This window comes from Mus musculus, chromosome 1 (genome assembly GCF_000001635.26).
Source record: "Mus musculus strain C57BL/6J chromosome 1, GRCm38.p6 C57BL/6J".
NCBI lineage: Eukaryota > Metazoa > Chordata > Mammalia > Rodentia > Muridae > Mus > Mus musculus.
This window is the reverse complement of record NC_000067.6, coordinates 167,444,041-167,467,196: the sequence shown is the minus strand read 5'-3', so window position 1 is coordinate 167,467,196 and position 23,156 is coordinate 167,444,041. Positions and strand designations below refer to the sequence as shown.

The 23,156-nt window shown below is 45.7% G+C and overlaps 1 protein-coding gene and 1 long non-coding RNA gene across 2 annotated transcripts in view; one reads left to right on the top strand and one right to left on the bottom strand.

Annotated features, from left to right (window-relative positions):
• The first annotated feature begins 416 nt into the window (after positions 1–416).
• On the top strand, positions 417–21,522 carry Lrrc52 (leucine rich repeat containing 52). Its single transcript, NM_001013382.3, has 2 exons — positions 417–1,104; positions 21,074–21,522. Exons 1-2 carry the CDS (start codon positions 483–485, stop codon positions 21,394–21,396), a joined length of 945 nt encoding a protein of 314 aa, NP_001013400.1. The 5' UTR covers positions 417–482; the 3' UTR covers positions 21,397–21,522.
• The window catches only part of Gm34207, a 31,843-nt gene continuing 20,685 nt past the window's right edge, over positions 11,999–23,156 (bottom strand). The window contains exons 4-5 of the long non-coding RNA XR_373689.2: positions 12,651–12,730; positions 11,999–12,273 (exon numbers count right to left, since the gene is read on the bottom strand). This is a non-coding gene — a long non-coding RNA (predicted gene, 34207). The remainder of the gene's footprint in view (positions 12,274–12,650; positions 12,731–23,156) is intronic.

The window sequence follows — 23,156 nt, the reverse complement described above, 5'->3', positions numbered from 1 at the left end:
CCTGCATGCCTGACTCCTCCAGAGAGCAAGCTTACCTACATACACAAAACACCCCTGACCACCCAGAAGGAGAGGTGAGAAACCTCTCTCCCTCTGCCTCAGAGTCTCCCGAGGCTGCTGACATCACAAAAGTGTCAACTGGCAACCTCATTGTCATGCGGTTCTCCCCTGGCTCCCCTTCACTTACAAAGGCAGGGAAAGGGTGAGACCTTTCAGAGCTGCCAAGTGGGCGAGCTTCCAACAGCACTCGGACTGAGCAAGTAGCAGAGCCACCAAGCCGGCAGCAGGGCACTGGGCCTCGTGTTTCAACTTCTGTTCAGTTCTCCTGTAATGGAAAATTGCTTTGCACAAAGCTAGAGTGTTACAGTTTTTTCCAGCACCCATCCCCTGCCCTGCCCCACCCCTCGGCAGCCTTCAGATCAGAAGGACAGCTTGTACCCGCCCTCAGGAAGGTAGAAGGAGGGGAACCTTGGCTTCTTACTATGTCCCTTGCTTCAGGCCCTAGCTCCAAGTTGTTACTCTTTTCTCTTGGAATGGGGTTGGTATCAGGGTCCAAGTGTCCAAACAAGTGTGTGTGTCAAGACCAAGAAGTAGCCTGCATAGATTTGCACCTAACGGAATACCCAGCTGATATTCCTCTGAACACCCGGAGACTATACCTGAACAATAACAAAATCACTAGTTTACCAGCTTTGCAGCTGGGATTCCTCAGTGACCTCGTTTACTTGGACTGTCAGAACAACCGGATTCGAGAGGTGATGGATTATACCTTCATCGGGATCTTCAGACTCATCTACCTTGACCTCAGCTCCAACAACCTAACTTCCATCTCCCCTTTCAGCTTCTCAGTGCTCACCAACCTGGTGCGGCTGAACATTTCACACAACCCTCACCTGTTGTATCTTGACAAATACGTCTTTGCCAACACCACGTCTTTGAGGTACCTGGACCTCAGAAACACCGGATTGCACATCATCGACCATAATGGCTTCCACCACCTGGTGGTGCTCCAGACTCTGTACCTAAGTGGGAACCCCTGGATATGCAACTGCTCCTTCCTGGACTTCACCATCCACTTATTAGTGTCCCATATGGACCACCCAGGTAAGGGGTTGATTGGCAGTGGGTGCCATGCCATGGGAGGGACTGGTTTCTGAGAGGGGTAGTCAAAAGATGATCGGGATGGAGGGAAAGCTGTGTGAGATGGTTAAAAAGTACCGTCACTGTTTGGCCCGGCCCCCTCCTTGGGTTGACTGGAGAGGCAATAATGCTTAATAGCAATAGTTCTAGAATGAGAATTCAGAACTCAAACATGTCACCTACCACTCCTGTGCCTTTAGAAAAATCTCATTTCTCTGCACCTGTTTTCCATTCCATAAAACCGGTACATATTACATAATTTGCAGAATTGTAGCCAACAAAATGTGTATGTAAATGATACAAAATGTGTACTGTAATTGTAAAGTTACAAAGTAATTCAAGGGCACTGGGCTCCCCTGGGTAAACTGTGTTAATCTGATTAATGCCGTGACTGAATTTTTCCAGGGTCTAAAATAAATTCAGTCCTTCACAGGTGAGGGAGAATCCAACAGGGCTCAGGGAATGTTCCACGGGTGTGGCAGGGGTGGGGTGCACAGGAGCCTCGGGGACAGCAAAAGACAGAGGACAGAAGGAAAGCCTTTGATAGACTTGTTTCAAAATGCTGAGCTCACAGGAAAGTGCCAAGCTGGGAGAGTCCGGTGTTATAGACTTACCTGGGGAGAGTTCCAAGCTAGGTGCTGCCACTGAGGCAACCCTCTCTGCAGTGGTTCCTTTAGTACCCCAGTGTGTCACATCCCCATCCCAGGGACTCTGTTGTCTCCTTCAACCCCAGGTAAGTCAGAGCTTCAGAGAAATGAGACCCCTTACAGAAAGCCTGGGGCCACTGGTACTGTCCCTGGGACATGGCGATTCCTAGCCAAGAACGGGCCTGCAGAACGGAGAGTCATCATTCCTCCAGAGCTCCGGGGTGATCGTGTCCTAAAAGGCCTTCCAGGCAGGAAGCCCACTGGAGTGAAGCAAGCCAGGATTTCCAGACCAGATTTAAGGAGGCACTGAGAATAAGCCCTCAGAGTAAGTGCCTCCTTAACTTTTGTGCCCTGGGCATCTGCCAAAAATCTCATCCTAAGTTGTTAGAATAACAAAAAAGGAACCATAACTTTGTCAGAGATCTCAGTAGCACTAAGACTGAAGACAGGAGCGGTGGCCCTAAGTAGCTTCCTTCCCATCTTCTCTAAGATGGTTCTACAGAGTTCTCTCCCAGAGAGTCAACTGCCCTGCATTGAATGTAGTTCCTAAATGTGATTATTCCTGCCAGCTCACATCGTATCTGGTGCAAAGATATCACCTTTTCCTGCCCATCCCCACAGACATACACACATTACACATTTTTATTGCTCAGATGTGTTTTAATTAGCATTTGTTGCTTCCTATAATATGTTACATTCACTCCCCATTATGTCTCTTATCCCACTCCTTTCCTACTCATTTCTCTTCTTTCATGGTGTGTGTGTGTGTGTGTGTGTGTGTGTGTGTGTGTGTGTGTGTAGAGAGAGAGAGAGATCAATGAGTTTAATTGAGCATAGGCAAGGTGTTATTTATAGAAACATGGGCAACTTAGCATTGGCTCCATCACTGAAGAAAATGGCTTCCCCTTCCTCAGCAGCCACTGACTGCCAGAAGCTCCTCAGGAAGGGGAAAACCTTATGAGCCCCTCCCCCATCTCCACCTCAGGAAGGGGAAGACCTTATGAGCCCCTCCCCCATCTCCACCACAGAATGCAGACAGACCCAACTTGTGCTGGTCTTCTATGATCCACACACATCATTCTTGAGCAATGGCCACCAGGTTGCCAGGGCAACCTTCTCCCCTACCTGACTATGGCAATTTACCTTCTACCCTGGCTTCTAAGCCTACCATGCAGTTCACCAAGCTTTCCTGCAATTTTCCTTAATCAAATTTCTGCTTTTACAGTTGTGTCTTCTCAGAATTTTCAGGCTGACTCCTTTGGACTGCTTGACTCTTTCAATTCTACCCATAATTGAACAAGATTATAAGGCAGGTCTTTTTCACTGCATGTTTTCAAAGACAGCAGAAGGCATAACTGTCTTGTCAAGCTCAGAAACCCCTCATAGATAAAGGAGTCACAGCTTTCCTCCACTGGCCAGTGGGACCCACAACTACTGATTGGGCCCTGCTGCTTGTCCCTGTTGTCCAGAGGGTTAGAAGAGCCTCAGAGGCCACTTCCAGAAGTGCGATCCCACTGTTCCTAGTCACTGCTGGTATCTCAGAGGACAAGGATAGGTCACGGCCAGATAAATCTCTGTGATTTATCCTCACAGGTCTCCATAGGCTGGCTGGGCCAAAATCACACCACTAATACACATTTAAAAAATCAGTTTCAAATTGAGGTCTGAGCTATGCAGTTTAGGGCCAGTTGGCAAAAAAACTGAGAAAATCCAGTCATTTGGGCTCGGAGTTTTGAAGATTCCATGATCTGCTTCTAGACCTAAAGCAAAGCAATGAGGACCCATAGCAGAAGATGCTGCTGAAGGGAATGTGGTCCCAACATCCCCTTCAAGGACATGTAGCCAGCTGCACACGTTCCTAGTCCCTCCTCTTAAAGGTTCCTCAACCGACTAATAGCTACATGGAGTTAATAGAACGTTAACGTTTTTCCACAGACCTTCGGGAAACATTTTAGCCCCACACTATAGCAAGGTCTTTATGAGACTGTATTATCTTTTAAATCTGAAAATCATAAAACTATCATCTTGTATCAGGTTAGTTAAATGTAACTAAAGTAGTTTTATTTCTTATCTGTCTACTCCTTAGAACTCATAAAAGATTGTTTACTTTGATTACACAGGCACTATCAAAATTTAATTGCAATACTCTATTACCTACCCAGATTTCTCATAGTCTATCCAAACTCCAAAAGGAGAATTCTACTCTAGTGCTGGACCTCTTCGGATCTCATTCAATCTCATATTCATTCTCTCCCTTCTCCTTACCTTTCTCCTCTTCCTCTTCCTCCCTTTCACACACACACACACACAAGCATGCATGCATGCAAACACATAAAAATCACATGAACAAACAAGCACAAAGGTGGGTAGAGCCATATACATATATACATACCTGCCTATAAATTACATCTACATAACAGGTATCCACGAAAACATACACCAAACTGAACACACAATAAAAATGTATTATATGCCTCTCACCTTTAGCTAAATTTAATGCAAAATAAGCACTATTTCAATCGACTCTCCTGTAATTATTCTACAGGGTAGACATACCTTGGCTTATACATGAACATTCTTGCTGAACTCTACAAACTCTCTTACTTATATCACATTTGCTGTCAAAATGGTGAACTTGACATGTTCTAGAACGGGACTCACATTTCTCTCCCCAGATAGCCACAGTTCAGGATATAGGAAGAGATCAATGACACTAGAAGAGTAGCCTTATTGTAAAGGGGAATCCAGTTTGCACGTAGGTTCCTTTGAGGTAAGAAGGTACTACCCTTCAGCACGAGTGTGGTCCCTGTATTGCAGTATTAAGGGCAGGCAGTATGGTGGTGAATGTTGATCTCTATGTTCCTTATGAAACGAGAAGTGAGGGGCTGGAAAAGTGGCTTGGTAGGTAAGAGCATTTGTTCTTGTGGAGGACCTGGGTTCAGTTTTCTAGTTCCCCACACCACTGTCTATAACTGCAATGCCACAGGATCTGACACCCTCTTGATCTCAGCAGGCACTGTGTGCATGTGTTGTACTTATAATACATGCAGGCAAACCGCCCACCCATACACAAAAAATAAAAATATTTTTAAAAAAATCAGTGAAGCAACAGATTTCCATTTAGCTCATCTCTTCATCCCTCCATTGCCAAACAATTGCCAATGGGTATAACTAACCCAGGCTCTGAGACCTTGTACGGAGATTCACATGACACTAGGAGAACAGCACCATCATTATGTGCCTAAGGTCTCTGGGACACAGCAGAGCTAAATAAAACTGGAGCCAGTATCTGCCTAGACATCACCCTTGGCTCTAAGTGATGGGACAGCCACCATGCAGACAGCAGATCCCAGAGCTGAAAGTTCAGTTTCTCAAGAGAAATAGACATGTTATGATCCTAGCCTGCCACTTACTATCTATAGGATATCAGATAAGTCATTTAACCTCTCTGAACTTTGATTTCTTCATCTTTAAGACATAGATAATAATAGATCCAACCTACATAGGGCTGTCATAATGATGAACCAAGAACATTCATGAAGTGCTATTAGCATTAAGCTTGACACTTCATAAGCATTCTGTAAACAAATGGTTGGTAGATGTAAGAGGAATGTACAGAACTGTAGAGACGATGTCAGCCAAACGGTTCCTTGAAGAAGAGGTGGGTTTTAGGAAGTCTCGCACACAGAATACTGTCTAGGAAACAGGAAGACCACAGAGATATAGACAGGGCATGCATAGTATTTGGAAAGGTGATCATTACGACTTTGTACTTTAATCCATGAGGAAAGAGATAAGGGGATTCCTACAAGGAGTTGGATATTAGGTAAATTGAGAGCACAAAGTTCCAGACCCTGAAAAGCCAAACTCAAAGGCCAAAATCAAGACCTGGTTACTTATCAGTGAGTTATGAGACTCAGAGCTGGATCAGCAACACCAAGGTAGTAGCTGTGCCTGCATCACTGAGACTGGGTCTTAAAGTTCAATCCAAAGAAAATGCCACTTCCAGAGGCAGGATGTGGATGTACACAGTTTTCTAGGCAAAAAGGTAAAGTTAGCCCAACAGAGGAGTGGTGGCACAGACTTGTGATTTGCAAGTGCTGAGCAAAGCTCTTCTCCATTTCTCCCCAGCTACTGCCTACTACTGCGCTGAAATTAGACATGGGATATTTGTCTTAGTCAGGGTTTCTATTCCTGCACAAGCATCATGACCAAGAAGCAAGTTGGGGAGGAAAGGGTTTATTCAGCTTACACTTCCATACTGCTGTTCATCACCAAGGAAGTCAGGACTGGAACTCAAGCAGGTCAGAAAGCAGGAGCTGATGCAGAGGCCATGGAGGGATGTTCTTTACTGGCTTGCTTCCCCTGAATTGCTCAGCCTGCTTTCTTACAGAACCAAGACTACCAGCCCAGAGATGGTCCCACCCACAAGGGGCCTTTCCCCCTTGATCACTAATTGAGGAAATGCCTTACAGTTGGACCTCATGGAGACATTTCCTCAACTGAAGCTCCTTTCTCTATGATAACTCCAGCTGTGTCAAGTTGACACAAAACTAGCCAGTACAATATTCATGCCCCCAATGCTGTGACCTTGAAAAGGTCCCTGTGAGACTGCTAACTTCCTGAGGAGAATATGTAGCCCTAAGCCATTATCAGTTCTCATACCAGAGGAAGGGGTAAATTATTGTACTCTCTAATTAGCTAAAGTGAATTCTGCAACAGTGGAAAACCTTGAAGGAAGATGAGGTCCTGAAAGAAAAGGGAACGGACTCAAGAAAGGGCATGTGGGTATGTTCTTCTCCTACCCCATCCTGAGCTCAAGGGCCCCTCCCCCACTGAAAGGGAGGCTAACAGGAAACCGAAATGTTTTGTTCACCTCAATTCATCTTAATGTTATACAAAACAGGAATATTGAAACTCTCCCAAATGAACAAGATGCTTGGCACTATTATCAAAATTATTAAACAAAATCATACAACGGCACTCTAAGCAGATGCATGAAAGTATTCAGTCTGATACAGTTCGCTTTCCAAATGCAGAGGATAGCAGAAATGGAAGTGTGTTGTGATATGCCAGATGCCGGGTGCCCTGCTGAGCTCTGGTGAGCACAGGGTTAAAACAGACGCAAGCATTGTTCCTTTTTAGCCCAGGTCAGCAAGTAGGTGAACTAATTCCTGGCCGGATGCTGTAATTTTCCACTCATTAGTGATATCATCGGAAGGTGAGAGTGGCTACTGAGTTCTTCCCAGGATATTTATTTTCCTTAGTGGGACAGTGTTAATATTTCTAGGATGTTCTCCAAAAAGTCACTGAGCCCCAAGCTCCTGGTAGCTATACTGGCTCCCAGTTAACCCCCAAAGTCTGGCCCAAAGCAGCCAGCAGAAGTTTCTGCAGCACTGTGAACACCTTAGATGTGATGTCCAGTATAGAAGCCATTGGCTGTATGTGACTATTGAGCTCTTGAAATTTGGAGGACCACTAAACTGCATTTCTAACTGTTATTTATTTTAGCCCATTTAAATAGCCCCACGCGGGATTGTGGCTCTTGTGCTGGCAAGCCATTTAACACAGAGCCTTAAGCTGAATCTGTTTTTATGTTAGTTTGTGTTAGACGGGGTTATTGGGTTGTTTGGTCGTTTAGTTGGTTGGTTGGTATTTGGTTTTGGTTTGGAGTTTCGTTTTGTTTTGTTTTGCTTTTGCTTTGATAAGATACCTGAGACAATAACATAAAGAAAAACATGGTTATTTGGGCTCATGTTTCCAAGATTTAAGTCCACAGTTGGCTGTCTCCATGGTTTCTAGGCTTAGAGCAGAAAGATAAAGGAGGAAGTGACCTACTTCCTATGATGACACCCCACTTTTTAGTTTCAACCACCTCCCAAGAATGGTCTCAAACTATGAATTCATCAGTGGATTAACCCATTGGTTAGGTCAGAGCATCCACGATTCAATCAGCTCCCAAAGGACCCCCATCTGAACATTATATTAGTGATCAAGCCTTCAAAATGAGTCTGGGGGTGGGGTGGGGGACATTTCATACCGAAATTATAGCAAATGTCCTCACAGGTGACTACTGGACCTGGCCCAGCATGGATATATACCGCCACCCAAGTCCAGGATTCTTCTCCATTTTTATACTCTTTTCTTACTCTTGGGCACATCCACTTATCTGACTCTAAAACACTTACTATACTGTTCTCTGTGCAAAATATATGAAGATGGTTGTAACACAGAGAAGTTCTAATTCCTGTTAAATACGGTCAGCCAGGCATAGGAGAGACATAATATAGACTGAAAAGTCAGAAAGCCCTGCCCTGGTGTAGTAACACCATTGAGTGACTTAGAATTAGAGAGCTACTTCCTCACTTTGAAACTTGCTTTTCTTGTTTTTTGTTTTTTTGTTTTTTGGGGTTTTTTTTTAGGATATGTTTATTATGTATACATTGTTCTGTCTGCATATATGCCTGGAGGCCAGAAGTGAGCACCAGATCTCATTACAGATGGTTGTGAGCCACCATGAGGTTGCTAGGAACTGAACTCAGGACCTCAGGAAGAACAGTGCTCTTCACCTCTGAGCCAACTCTCCAGCCCCATTTTTCTTGTTTTTAAAGTAGGAGAACAGAACTTGAAATTCTCAAAGACCCTTTTTTTCTCAAAGACTGCAGATCTAAATAGAAAGATAAGACACTCGTGATAGAAGAGGAGATCGATGCTCAACAGAAAGGATCTTGAGTAAACAAGTGCATGGTGGGTAAAAGGGAGATGGAGGTATTCCTGGTACAGATGGCTACAACCATGGGAGGAAGGGAAAGGAATAAGTAGGAAGCCCCTGATTCTGGTGCCCTTCTATTCCCCATGTTAGGCTCCATCAACTCTTCTGCTACAGGGTAGTCAGCACCCCAGGCTTTCCTCCCAGGCCTGACACCCCAAGCAGAGGCCTTAAACTCTAATGAGCACTAAAACCCCACTCCTGGGATTCTGAGTCATGGACAGGCACTTCTCAGACAACCTAAGGCAGGCAGCATCCTGTGTTCCAGAGCTTCTGGGGATGTTCTCGCTGAAAAACAAGTTAATTCACCCTGAGATGCTAATGGATAATAATGTTTTGAAATGTCTCCCTCATGGGGCATTTGCAGTTTGACAGGAAACCATCGGAAATCAAGGATTCAGAAAGTGACTGGCTACCAGAGATAGGAATGGGACATGTTTAGGTCCCCTTGTGTCAACTCTTAAATTGTAGTCCTTAGGCAGTTCTAATTGAGCCCAGTGGTGAGGACCAAAAGTCAAGGAGGAATCTGGGCAAGGGTGACACAGAGGTGGGTACACTAGGCAACCGAGGGACATCTGCAGGAACAGATGGTTTGGGCCATGTGATGCTTCAGGTCCAAGTCATTGTGAGGGCATTTTGAACAGAGAACATCTTAGTTTCATTCGGTGGCTATTTCATCCTGTATCCAGGCAGCTATAATAGGATAGTGGCCCCATTTCAACACACCGAGTACAAAGTCATCCTCAGCTGTGCCAAAACTTAGATTTGCAGAATGAATTCAGGTCTTGCACCATTTCACTATAAATGTTAACCCAGCTGCAAGCTCCTCCATCAGAGAAATTGAAATCAAGACTGGAGGCAGGCAGAGGTGGGGAGAGGAGCTGAGAGAAAATGAGATGCTTCAAACATTGTCAACTGCTCTTCCAGTCTGGCTGTCAGATCTTATAAAAACATTCCCTGGCCTTGACACTAGAAGATCGTCTTTCTGAGATCAGTGAAGGGGCATAAAGGTAAATGACTAATCCTCCCCCCTCCCCAAAAAAAGGGTGGCCAGCCAGGTGATTCTGATAGGCTCCAGTACTCTACCCTTACTCAACCCAAATGGGATCCCTGAGGGTAAGTTGTCTCAAGGTCAAGCAGGAAAACACCATAGCTCTCCACGTGACTTCTCAAACTACCTAGCAAACTCAGGCTTTTGGAATGTGGCAGTAAAAGGCTACCCAGAACAGCCAACCTGAGTTCCCCCATCTGGACAGATAAGGAGCATGCTGGCAGAATCTAGGATGATGGATGCAACTAGAAATCGAGACAAGGGTCCTTTAGGGATGGATAACTATCTGAGGACCATGCTGTGTGTGGTGGCTTGAATATGCTTGGCTAAAGGAGTCACACTCTTAGACGGTGTGGCCTTGTTGGAGGACATGTGTCACTGTGAAGGTGGATTTTGAGAACCTCTTTCTAGCTGCCTGGATGCCTAGTCTTCTCCTGTTTGCCTTTGGAACAAGATGTAGAACTCTCAGCCCCTACAGAACCTGCCTGGATGGTGCCATGATTCTTGCCATGATAATAGACTGAGCCTCAGAAGTAAGCCAGCCCCAATTAAATGTTGTCCTTCATAAGAGTTGACTTGGTCATGGCGTCTCTTCGCAGCAATGGAAATCCTAACTAAGACACTGCGTATCATAAGCCCTGGAGAGCAGGCAAGCCTGGAGACAGAGTTAGGAATTCCGCTCCTAAAGACAACCAGGAGGCAGAGAACAGAAGCTGAGAGCAGTGGTGGGGATAGAGGTGTGGAGACGTACGTAGGATAGGAGAGTTTGGAAGAGAGAAACAGGACCTAGGACTGAACTGGTCTGCTCATGGCTCCTTATACTTCCTGTTAGGCAAAACTGTACGTGATAAATTTATATTAATTTAACTTCTTTCTTAATATCCTGGGAACTCTATGATAGCATTCTGCATCTTTAGGAAGTAGCACAAAGTCTGACAAAGAGAAAGTCCCATTAAATGAGTGCATGAAATTGGAGAAATAAAGAGAAAGGGGGAAGTGAAGAGTAACTTCTAATGTTTAGCTTGGACAACTGTGAGAAATTCATTGAGCTAAACACTTGCCGGGTCATCTTCCCATTACTAGAACAAAATACCTAATATTTCTGACTCATCAGGAGAATGTGGCTGCTGGCTCACAGTTGGGAAGATTCAGTCCAGAATCAGTGGGCCCCAATGTTTTAGTCCTGTGATGAGATAGCACATCATGGTGGTGATGCGGTTATTTTCAGGACAATAGGAATTTTTGGTCCAGAGAGGTGTGGCCCAGGAATTGAAGGTGCCAGCCACTCGATGGTCACTACAAGCCAACCTGAGACAATGGCTCTCAGTTAATTGTCTCACAGTCCCTTGGTTAAATATGAACTCACAAGGAAATAAGCAAAGCAAAAGCAAACTGTATTAAGAAGACATGAGGAATTAGGCAGGAGCAAAGGGAACTCCCAGAGCTAAGATTGATTACAGGAAGAAAGAAGTCAGGAAGCACCTACAGCCAGTGGGTGCTCCTGAGTGGTCGGCCACTGAGCTGCAAGTCAGTGGTGAGGATTATAATGACAGAAACCGGACAAAGACCAGGGTGATGTCTGTTGAGACCAATTAATTATCGGAGTCTATCAGGGGCCAAGTTAGGGGTGACACACTGTGTGTTCTTATAGTCTAACCAGGGAGATGGACATGTACTTTCCACCCAGTTAGAGGTAACTGAAGCTTCCCTCTGTACATCTCTGACTTCATCTCTTAGCTGCTAATCTTGACTGTGTGTGAGCCATTTATTGCCTGCTAGAGCTGCTAATCTCTGATCTTGTAAGGTGTTGCTAGTCTTGGACTTTGATGGAGTCTAGTGGTTGTTAATTAAATGATGTTCTCATGTTTGTTTATATAACCAGTCAGTAGTTTTACCATAACAGCCTGGGTTGAATGAGATTTTTTTTTCCCTCAGCCCAGTCAGGTAGATTTTTTTTTTTTAAACTGAAAGAAATAACACTCCAAAGCCAGGCAATACTACCCAGGCACTTACCATCCCAGTGCTCAGGAGACAGGTAAGGCACAAGAGCATTTCTGTGAGTTCAAGGCTAGGCTGGTCTACACTGCAAGTTCCAGGTCAGTCAGGGCTACACAATATGACCCTGTCTCAAGAACAAAACAAACAGCGGGTATTTCAGGGTGGAGTTTACTACTTGGTGGTAGGATTTTGCTGAGTAGATATGAGACTCTGGGTTTGATCCCCAATACCTTGTAAGTGCAGCTGCCAAAGTCCCCCTCACTTTTGCCTGATCAACCTTCTTGCAGCTCCTGGGATATGGCTGTGGTCTTCCTAGGTTACCTCACACCCAGGTCTTTGCCTATGGCACAGTCTGTCATAGGTAGAGGCTGTTTAGAAGCCATTTCTACTTACCGTTTACAGCATGGTGATTAGCTGCTATAGATGGGAGACACAATGCCTTGTGTGTGTGTTTCAGGGAAGAGGCTTGGTGGGAGTGAGTCAGAGCTGACTGGAGCCTGCTGACTCTGACTTTGTCTTCCCAGAGCCTGTCCATTCTCTGTTCTGGTCATCTTAGGTATCTCCCACCTGGAGGCAAGTCCTGATTTTTTTCCCATTCCTGGTGTTCCCAGTGCTCTTGAAGAAGGGGTACCAAGAAGGCTAAATCCTTAGTCGCTGAGCAATAGATCCTGCGAGACAAATGAGCATTAGTAAGCTCAGGATAGAGAGAACAGGTCATCAAGTACACATGTGGAGAATCACTGTCTCTGGTGAGACCAGCAAAGGGAAGGTTTAGAATGAAGTACTCTAAGGGCCAAGCACAGAAGCTCTTGGGAATGTCATGTTATTGAGAGGGGACATAACTCAAGAAGCATACTGAGCATCAACATGAGGCAAGGGGACAAGACAGAAAGGACATTCGAAGAAGACAGTCTCCAAACAGCAGCACCCCAGAAGACCCCAAACTGTCCATCATATTTAACTACCAGGTCCCTGAGATGAGACTGTACCCAAGTCAGGGGTGGGTTATGGAAGGTGCAGGGAGAAGAGTACATAGTATATCTACCTTCTAGGATGTCTCCCTTCCAGTTGGCAGTGGGATGAAGGATATGGGGCGATAATCTGGGCTGAAACAAGAGTGTCTTTCTAAGGAAAAAAATAGATCCAATCATTAGTTAATCTGCTCATTCGGAAAATAGTCAGGAGACAGGAGAGAATAACTAAAGAGGGGAGCCCCATGAAAAGGGAGCAAATGGTCCCGTCTCTGTCTCCTGGGGCTGGGAAGGAAAGCAAGGGACCCAGCTTAAGTGTGGCAGGTGCAGCCGAAGCACTGGCCTGCCCTGAGAACCTACACCTCCCTTTCTATGAGGCCAAAGATTTTCTCTCTCTTTTTGTTTTATTAACTATTTTACTTATTACATCTCAAATAGCTGCCCCCATCCGGGTCCCCTAGTTTCGCACAATGTTTCCTATGACACTGCTGAGCCATCCAATGAGAACAAACCTTCTCGAAGATGGTCTGTGGCAGCTGCTGTTGTCACACGGTGTCAGGGATCGAACTCGGGGCTTCATGCACAGGAGGCAAATGTCCTACCACCAAGCTACATACTCAACCCTGAACTGTCTGATTTTTAATACTTAAAAACTACCTGACTGGGATTTTTTGAAAAATCTTTATGCAGCCCAGTCTTCTTGTCTGAAAAATGATGCAGAACCCTTGTGGTGTTGTAGATGTTAAATAAGATGAATCAACGTGAGGAGTTTGGCACCACAGACCTCAGTGCTGAACAATGCTTGTCACCACTGTCGCTTCAATTGGGTGCAGACCCAGGTTTCCTGGGGGCGACCCTGAGTGCTGGTAGCATACAGAGCAGGGGATGTTCACAGACAGAAGCAGGCTAAGTATGCATTGCACAAGGAGTGTGAAGTGCCAGGACTCTTGAGGAAGGGACGTAAACTCTTTCAGACTGAATGCACTGTCCAGCCCTAAAGCCAGGATCTCTCTTTTCATCCCATCCTGAAAAGTCTGGTCTTTCTCTCAGCATAAAGGAATAACTGGTATACACCTGATACATCTCATTAAAATACATCTACGACTGAAATTCGCTGGATGTGGTGATTTGTACAAACAAATCACCTAGCCCTCAGAAGTCTGAGGCAGGAGGACTGCAGAAAGTCTAAGTAGAGTCTGGGCTACACAGTGCATTCCAGGCTATTCTAGGTTACAAAATGATTCAAATCTGTCCCAAACCAACAAACCAACCAAAATGAAAGTCATGTCAGGTAAACCCTTGCCTGTCTCAACTTATCTTCTTGTACAAGCTAAGAGTCTCTGGTCCCAGTCTTTGGCCAAGACGAGATAAGGCATGATTACCTCCAAATGACAGTTACTGAAGTGTAAGAAGCCCAGCCTGGATTCTTGAGTGCCTTGGCAGGCACAGGGCAGACCACTATGGAAGAGACATACTGTGTGGAGCCTCCATTGTTACGTGAGAGGAAGGCTGTAAGCAGCAGCTACTCCCAAGGGGAAGTGTGTGCCCGGGTGGACACTTCAGATCAGGTGGTCTTTCTATGTAGAGAACTGAATAAAAAAGTGAAGGACATAGGGCTGGTGAGATGGCTCAGCGGGTAAGAGACTGCCCTTCAGAAGGTCCTGAGTTCAAATCCCAGCAACCACATGGTGGCTCACAACCACCCGTAATGAGATCTAATGTCCTTTTCTGGAGTGTCTGAAGACAGCTACTTACATATAATAAATAAATAAATCTTAAAAAAAAAAAAAGTGAAGGACAAGCCACAGAAACGTGAAGTGAGGTGAGGGAAGGGCTTTCTAGACAGGGGAGTGAGCAACAGGACACCAGGACGCACTGTGCTTGACAAGCTAGAAGGTGAGAATGGCCACAGCAAGGGGAAAGGGAAAGAATGAAAGGAAACAGAACAGCCTGGTCGGAAGCCAGACCACACCGCAAATAAGCCACACAAGAGTTGGCTTTTATTCCACCGTGCCAAGGGGGGCTGCAAGGGGTTTTTGGCAGAGAAGGAACATGCTTGGTGATTGACAGTTGGCTCCCACAGATGTATGTAGGGGGGATTGTCAGAACTGGGGGCTAAAGGGGGAAGGATGGTGGCTCAGACTGGGGTAACACCGCACAGGATGAGACCACTAAGAATCAGGACATATAATAATGAAGGGCGACCCACAGTGTTCGCCTATGCCTTGATTCCAGGTAGGACGTGAACAAGGAGACTCCCTTGTTTCTTCCGGGTCCACAGGTGAGTAGTGGTACCCTTCACTCCTGAAATTTTATAAATTGCTTGCTATCCATGAGGGTGTACCACAGGTTTTCCCATAGACCACTCTAGTAAGGTTGTTTTCTCAACTGATGTTCCATCTTCCAAAATGACACTAGCTTGTGTCAAGTTGATTAAAAAAAAAAAAAACTGGCCAGCACAGAGTGATTTTATGCCAAAAAAAAAAATTGTAAAGACAAGCAGGTTGTAGTTTGGTGGACCCCGACTTAGGACATCACACCTAGATAGCTAGGTGATGAAGAAATGTAGCCCCCATAGGCAAAGGTAGAGCCTGTGTCAGGAAGCGAAAGGTTCCTGAGAGCATAGGGAAGGTCTTGCTCTCCAGTCAGCTTTGGTGTTGCACTGCTGCTATGCTGCCCCGTGTAGATTCCTTCCTAGGGAGTCATCTCTGGAGTTTCATCCATTGCACAGAAGGATAGCACAGTGATTTGTTTTCTTCAAATTCTACCTAGAGAACCTATTCTAAACTACAGGCCAAAGGCCTGGTGCCTAGCGGGCTAAGAAGTACTTGACAAAGCACGTAAGCCAACAAAAATTGGAGTTTGAGCTAGACCTGGTGTGACTTGCCTATAATCCCAGTTACTTGGGAAGCTGTGGTAGGAGGATCCCAAGTCCAAAACTTCCTGGACTACAGACAGAGTGAGCTCACAGCCTGGGAAACCTAATGAAACTGTGTTGCAAACAACAATTTTAAGGAGGTTAGGGATCTTGCTTGGTGATAAGTGTTACTTGGTATTCACTAGGCCCTAAACTGAATCTTAAATACTGCAGAGAGGAAAGATACTAGGAGGAAAGGAAGAGGAAGAAGAATCGCTGAAGAGGTCACTGCAGGAATGTCCTCAAATTCCATCTCTCTTGTACCCTGCCCCCTCTTTGAGGCTCCCCAGACACCAAAACCCAGACAGTTTATTCCCTGAGCACACAGAGGGACTGGATGCTCACAGAAGCCTGTGTGGAGCTTGCTTCCTTCTGTACCAAATGCCTGGGCATCTAGAGGATGAGCCCTGCCCAGGACCATGATCTTATCCATAGACCAAGGACAGGGTTCTCTTAGAAGAAACCCTGAGTTCAAAGGGAGGCCTCAAAGCTTATTACAACTAATATGTGGTTCTGAAGCACACACTGCACAGGCTCCCTGGCTCCTGCATACACCTGGTTCTGGAAGACATGTTTACTGCCCATGAGTAAGATGCTATGTGCAGAAATAAACAAGGTGATAGTTTATGTTTCCTTAGGAACCATTTGCAAGTAGTTAAACATTAATAACATCTGTAATTGTGCCTAGGAGTTTTAACTGGGGCAGATGTTCTGGGCCCACTGGAATAGTATTGAAATGAGGAATATCAGGGGGTCTAGATACACTGTCTATATAATGTGAATGACGCCCCTTGGAGTTCGTCAGGGCATAGCACGTGGTTGCCCTATGTAAGAGAGAAGAATAGATATATAGTTTATTCATTCCCTAGCCTGGCAATATTTAAAACTACCATTCAAGATGATTCAGAATAGGTTTTAGAGCCAAATTTTATTAATACCTAGTACATGTTATACCTAGTACACATCAAATATTCCACTATAATCTCTGAAAATACCAAATCAGACTAAAGAAATAATATATCACTAACAAGCTAAGAAAACAGATTTAAATAATAAACAGGAAGGCAAAAAGGTGAGGAAACAGGACATAAAATACATGAAGTAAATATAAAGCCAAGTAACAAGTTACTAGATACAAAATGTCAACGGACTGACAACAGAAAGTTTTACCAACTTGGGTGGGGGGAAATTGCAGCTCTAAGTTGCTCACAAAAATATACATTATGTATAGAAAAACGGTAACACTGAAGGAATGGAAAAAGACAAGCGATGCAAACACAGGCCAACAGGAACTCAGCCGAGCCACGCTAGGAGAAGCCAGTCTTCACAGCAAGTGTGACCAGCAATAAGACCTATTAGTCAGTAACTGAAAGGCAACGGTGGTAACTTTCTATGCATCTTTTTAATGCACGTTAAAATATGACAGGACTATAGGGAATGGTGATTTTGATATGACAGTTTTGAGTCAACCTCTGTCTAGAAAAGATAAAATTCCTTCCCACAGGAACTAATAAACAACCAATGTCACTATTATATGTCCTAACAAGAACTGAGTGTCCATCTCTATTCATAGATCAGGGAGGCTGGGAAGATGACTTGGTAGGTAAAGTGACTACGATTCAGGCATTAGGACCTGAGACCACCGCATTCCAGCAGCCATGTTAAAAGCCAGACATAGGCCATACACGGGACAGGTGGATCCCTGGGGCTTGGGCAGCACAGGCTAGCCAAAACAGTGAGCTGAGGGTCAGCGAAAGACCCTGCCTCAAATTTACAAGGAGGAAATTAAGAGAGGACATCAACCTTTGGCTTTCATATACAACACACACACACAGAGACACAGACTAACACACACATACACAGACACACACTAACACTCTCTCTCTCTCTCTCTCTCTCTCTCTCTCTCTCTCTCTCTCTCTCTCACACACACACACACACACACACACACACAAAGATAAAGCTAAATTTAAAAGTCAGCAAGGGCATAGATCTCTATAATACCACAATCTAAGGGACTTTCAACATAGTAATATACTAAACAAAGAAATATTTTTCAGAACAATGAAAATTTACTAAAATTTGTCTGATGCGGGGCCATAATACAAATTATCAAAAATGTTCTAAGGACTTTCAAAATGACAGAACATGTTTCTAACCACAGTAGAACTGAACTAGAATCCAGTTGTCTTTAAAAATTATTTTTTAAAAAATCTCCAAATGTTTACACATAGCAGTGAATAATAGCTTTTATTATTAACAGTAATGACCAGATATACTTTACACATTCAAGAGCTAAAACTCCCTCTGGTAGCCATGTAAATACACGTCACACACAGGGTGGACTGTGGCAGGTGCACTAGAGGGCTGTGGGTGATGAGAATGAAGGGGAGCAATGGACAACGGCACGTCCTTTGACCTGGGAGGACCGACGGCTGGGAAAGACGTCAGAGCAGTAGAGAGACACTTTAAGGTTAATACTTACAGAATGGGAAGAACTGAATCGGGCAAAGACTGAAGAAAGAGGCTGTGGATACCTAGACCATGAGTGTGACACGGTCAGCTACACATGAGGACCGGAGTCAGAGGCGAGTGGACTAGTGCAGAAGTGAGCCACCAGGAGCACAGCAGGGTAGCAAAACTGAAGGCTGTAGGCACTGAGAGCCAGGACAGGCCCTGTGGGTGTTATTCTAAGGTCGACAGTAGCAATCACTGGAGCGTTTTTGATAATATGTATCTAGGAAAGGTTAAACCTTGCAGCCCGGCCTGGCCTTTGTGTATGAGTCGGACCCTAGCTGGTGCACCTAGAAGTGTGGAGCTGGGAGACTGGGAGGGGAACTCAGCCTTGACAGTGATGTGATGGGGGAAGGGAAGAGAAGGAAGCTGTAGAGAAGCCCAGGCCTCCCTCCTGACAGCCACCCACATCCCTCACCCGCACAGCAGCCTAACAATGCATTAAAATCGCTGCCTAATTGCTCCTTTCAAAGTTAATGCTCTCAAACGGGGAAGTGTGTGTTTAATGTTTAGTCTCATCTCTGCCGCCCAAGCCCCAATTTGAAAGCCAAATCTTTTTAAAAATAGAATGAGATAAACCCCTAGACACAGCTCCGACCCTCAGAATCCCACGTTTTCCTTCTTCAAATCTGTCTTTCTTTGGATAAGTCACTGGCAGTTTGAGCAGGTGACCTGGGAAACCTGTCTGGATCGAATCCCGGAGAAGCTTCGGCGTCTCCTTCCTGGCTCCATTCTTGAACTCTCAGGCAGAGCGGAGGAAGCTCTCAGTTAGGCCAAGGCATGACTGGGTTTCTGCCTCTTCCTGTCCACAGCCGTCTCCTCTACTGGAACCCTGTCCATTAGAGCAGGGTGGCCCCCAGGGATACCTGGCCACATTCAATCTAGAGGGAAATGGCTCCCTCTCTTGTTCTCAGTGATCACTGCAAACAATGCATTGGCACAATCTTTGCACTGGCTTCTAGATTTACAGCCTCCAGCCACAGCCTGTCAGCAGTAGGTACCGATGACATCGGAGGTGTACCTTCCCCCTGGAACACTGACACAGAAGTAAGGGGGCAGGAACCATTACCCCTTCCACTGTTCTTTCCAGGCACCCAAATCTACCTACTATTCCTCTCTATAATTCTCCCACAGATAGCTTCTGTTAGGAAGCCAAACCTCTGTCCCTAATGCCCTTGTCACCAAGGACATTGATGTCACCACACACTGCACAGTTCCTACCCTGGAGTTAAATGGAGCTTCTCTGTTACATCCTTTGGTTGTAGCTCCCATGTCTTCCCTCCCTGAAACAGCTCAGTCCTGGTCGTCCGTGTTCAGTCTCCTGGCAAGATCCTTTGAGGTATCTAGAGCCTTCAAATCATGAAACTTCCTAAGTCTCCATTTCCTTGTTTATAAAATAAAGATGAAAACATTATAAAGATTAAGATGGTTATAATCATTACATGAGAAAAATGCATACTCTAAAAGCATAGAAAACAATAGTTCTAGCTACAATGGATGAATTGATCACTGAAAAGCCTGGCCTTGGCTCTGAGTTGCCTGCCCCTTATTCTTTGTGTGCTGTGTGTGTTCACCTGGGTGCCTCTACATCCACATCAACATGGTGCAGTACACAGAGCCGAGCTAGGAAAACACAGCTGCGGGCAGTGCTCTACGTGCTGTGTGCACTTAGCACAGTAGCCTGCCTGCCTTCTCACCTTATTAACTACCCTGAGAATACATATCACGGCTTGTGCCTGTAGACGGGAAAGTAGAACTTAGAGAGGAAATGAGATGTCCCGCCAATGTCTGCATGACTGGCAACTGACGATGTGGACTGGGTAACTCAAGAGCCCCCTCTTCCTTCCGCTGTATACTGAAGTACAGTGTGCTAGATCTGGGGCAGCACTCAGAGAAGCAGCCAGGGAGCTGAATCAGCTGCTAACGGCGACTGACCAGGCGACTGACCAATCAAGTCGTTCGTTCGTAGGACCAACTGGTGAGTGCCAATTGCTAAGAAGCAGGACTGCTTCACCTACTGGCAGAGTCTTAATGCTGAGCTTCGCAGACATCCATACCAAGACTTTTCCGGGAATCTTGTCCCTTCCTGAAGGCGAATGGTTCTGATTCTCTTGGGTGATATTAACTGTCTCTGTTAATTGGCTTTTCATCAATATAGCAAAATACAGGAGAGCAACAACTTTAAAGGAACAAAGGTTTGCTCTGACTCTTGACTTCCCAGGCTTCTGCCTGCAATTGCTCCATCCCTTTGCTGTGGGTTTGTAAACAAACAGAACTCCAGGGTGGGGAGAGCAGAGCGTGAACTGATCTAGCTGTCAGAGAGCAAAGCTGCTCCCCCATTGTAGCCAGGGAGCAGAACAAGGATCCAGGGAGAGGCAGAAGCTTCTCAGCCACACCTCCCGAAGCCCTCCTCCACCTAGGCCCCTCCTCCACCTAGGCCCCTCCTCCACCTAGGCCCCACCTCCTAAACACCCCTGGCTGCTAAGTCACTGGTGACTCAGAGTCCTTTCAGAAGGTTGTCCCCTTGTGATCTAGCCACTCTCAATAGCGCCACCACCAGCTAGGAACCCAGGTATCAAACTGTGCACCTTTTAGGAGGACAATTAGCATTCAGCCCACAAAGTGGTGCCTGAGTCGGCTCAGGCACTAGTACAGAGACAGACGGGGACGGGCAAGGGTAGGCTGAAAAGGACAGACGCACAAAGCTGGTAAAGCCTGGTGCAGAGATCCCAACATGCCATGCTTCCGTTCCCAACCTTCTGCCCACTGTTGGGGAATCTCCTTCCCTTAGAGAGGGTCTGAATGCAGCTAAGTCTGGGTGTAAGATGGAGTTTCAGACACGGCACTTTTCAAACTGTAGTATGCCGCCAGATGCCCCGGGACTCTTGTTACAAAGCAGATGAGCCCGACAGCCTAGTGTGGGCCTGAGATTCTATATTTCTAACAAGGTCTAGGTGCCCATAGGCCACACTTTGAGCAGTGAGCTCCAGATAGCCCTTCCCTTTGGCCTAGGACACTAGGAATCCTGATGTTTCAGCACCCCGCCTGCTGTGTTTCTCTTCACAGATGCCCAGAACGCCACGTGTACGGAGCCTGCTGAGCTGAAAGGGTGGCCCATCACGAAGGTGGGGAATCCACTCCAGTACATGTGCATCACACACCTGGACCAGCAGGACTACATCTTCTTACTGCTCATCGGCTTCTGCATCTTCGCTGCCGGCACGGTGGCTGCCTGGCTCACGGGTGTATGTGCTGTGCTGTACCAGAATGCCCTCCGAACGTCGAGCGGGGATGATACCGAAGATGAAACTGGGAGTAGATTCGCCAACCAGATTTTTCGAAGCAACACACACTTGGGCCCCATTCGTCGGTTCCCTGAACTGATCTAGCTGTCAGAGAGCACCACCGACTGTGCCTTCCCTGGTCTGGCTCCCTGATTTCTCTCTTGCCCTCCCATTTTACCATCACTGTCTTGGAGACTGAAGCCCTCTAGTAAAATAAAATATTTGGTGGTTATTTCAGAGGTTGGTCCCTTCCTGCTCCACCAGCCCATGTGTGCTGTTTTGAGCTCAGTAGAATGGGATAAAAAGTCCAAAAAACTTGATGGATTCATCGAAGTAGCAAGAAGGCCCACCCTTAAAGCAAGTAAACATGTATTTAACTACTATGTCCCAGAAGCAAATGCTGGAGGAGAGAGATGAAAAATCCAAGGGTTAAGAGAATTCTCAAAGAGTAAACAATTTTCAGCAAAGTGAAAAGCCCTGTGTGGCCATGTTATCTTCACATGCCATATTACAGTTATCTCAACGAGCAGGTGATAATGGTACAACCTACCAGTGAGAACCGAGACCTAGGCATATTTAACTGCTGTCTGCAAGAGGCCACATTCTCTCTCTTCCATGAAGCCATCTCCCTAGCGTATACTTAACAACATAACCAAAGCTCACCGTCTAATACAGTTAGATATAACTACTATGTCACAATGCCTTGGCCCAACAGAAATGTGAGATGCACAGCCATGTCCCTGTTAACAGAGTCCTTAACTGCCTGGTGTTGTAACCAGTCCTGTGCACATTTTGCCCACCAGGTCACCTATTCGATGTAACCCTTGTGTTTCTGAGGTACTCAGTCAGACAGTAGCAAACTCCAGTTTGCACAGGTGTGGTAAGAAGAGGAGCAATTGTTAACTGCCTGACACCAAAATGATGCTCTGTGGGCTGCGAGCCATCATCCTGACTGAAGTGCTCAGCAGAGCAGCAAAGTATACACAACTGTGGTCCCACTGTCAGGGCTGCACACACAATGGGAAGGGGAAGAGAAGAGAAGGGCGGCTCAATGGAGGCCCGAGGACACATGCCAGGTTTTCCTTTGCTTGTTGCCCAGATCAAATCACACTCCTGGTGAAGGTTCAGATGGTAATCCCTATCAATGAAGGTGGTGTCACTAAAGCCCCAGCTAGACCCATTCTCGCCTCTAGGTCTCGAAGCAGCGCGTCCCCTCAGTTTGTTTAGGCACTGGTTTAGAGCATAGGTTTTGAGTGAGAAGCTGACATCTATGCCCAGTTTTATATTTAATTGCTATGTATATCCAGGCTTCCTACTCCTCATGATGGTCTTAAGTGCGGAGGCCATCTTTTCTCACTAGCTGCTCTCTTTTCTCTGCGTACGCAGTACCTATGATTGTGCCTCACACACAGCAGGGGCTCCGTCAGTTAGGGATTGCGTTTCCCTCAAGCCCACGCCAACATCCACTCCCACATTGTGATCCTGAAGTAAGGAGTGTCCATGGGTGAGTTATTTCACTTCTGTGTGGTGCCTCTGTGTCTTCCTTTGTATATAACAAAAGTCATGGTAAATGTCATCTTGGGAAACTGTGAGAATAAAATGAATATCAATCATGAGAATCCATTGTAATAGATATTTGTGTTGGAATAACTTGAGATTGCAAAGAACTTTCAATGGAAGTTTCCATATGTACTTATCCCACTTCCATTAATGCTACTTCATATTACAGTGGGATATGTGTTAAAGTGTATTGAAATATCTTTTGTCTTGTTTTTTCAAGACAGAGCTTCTCTGTGTAGCCCTGGATGTCCTCTAACTTGCTCTGTAGACCAGGCTGGACTCAAACTCCAAGATCTTCCTACCTC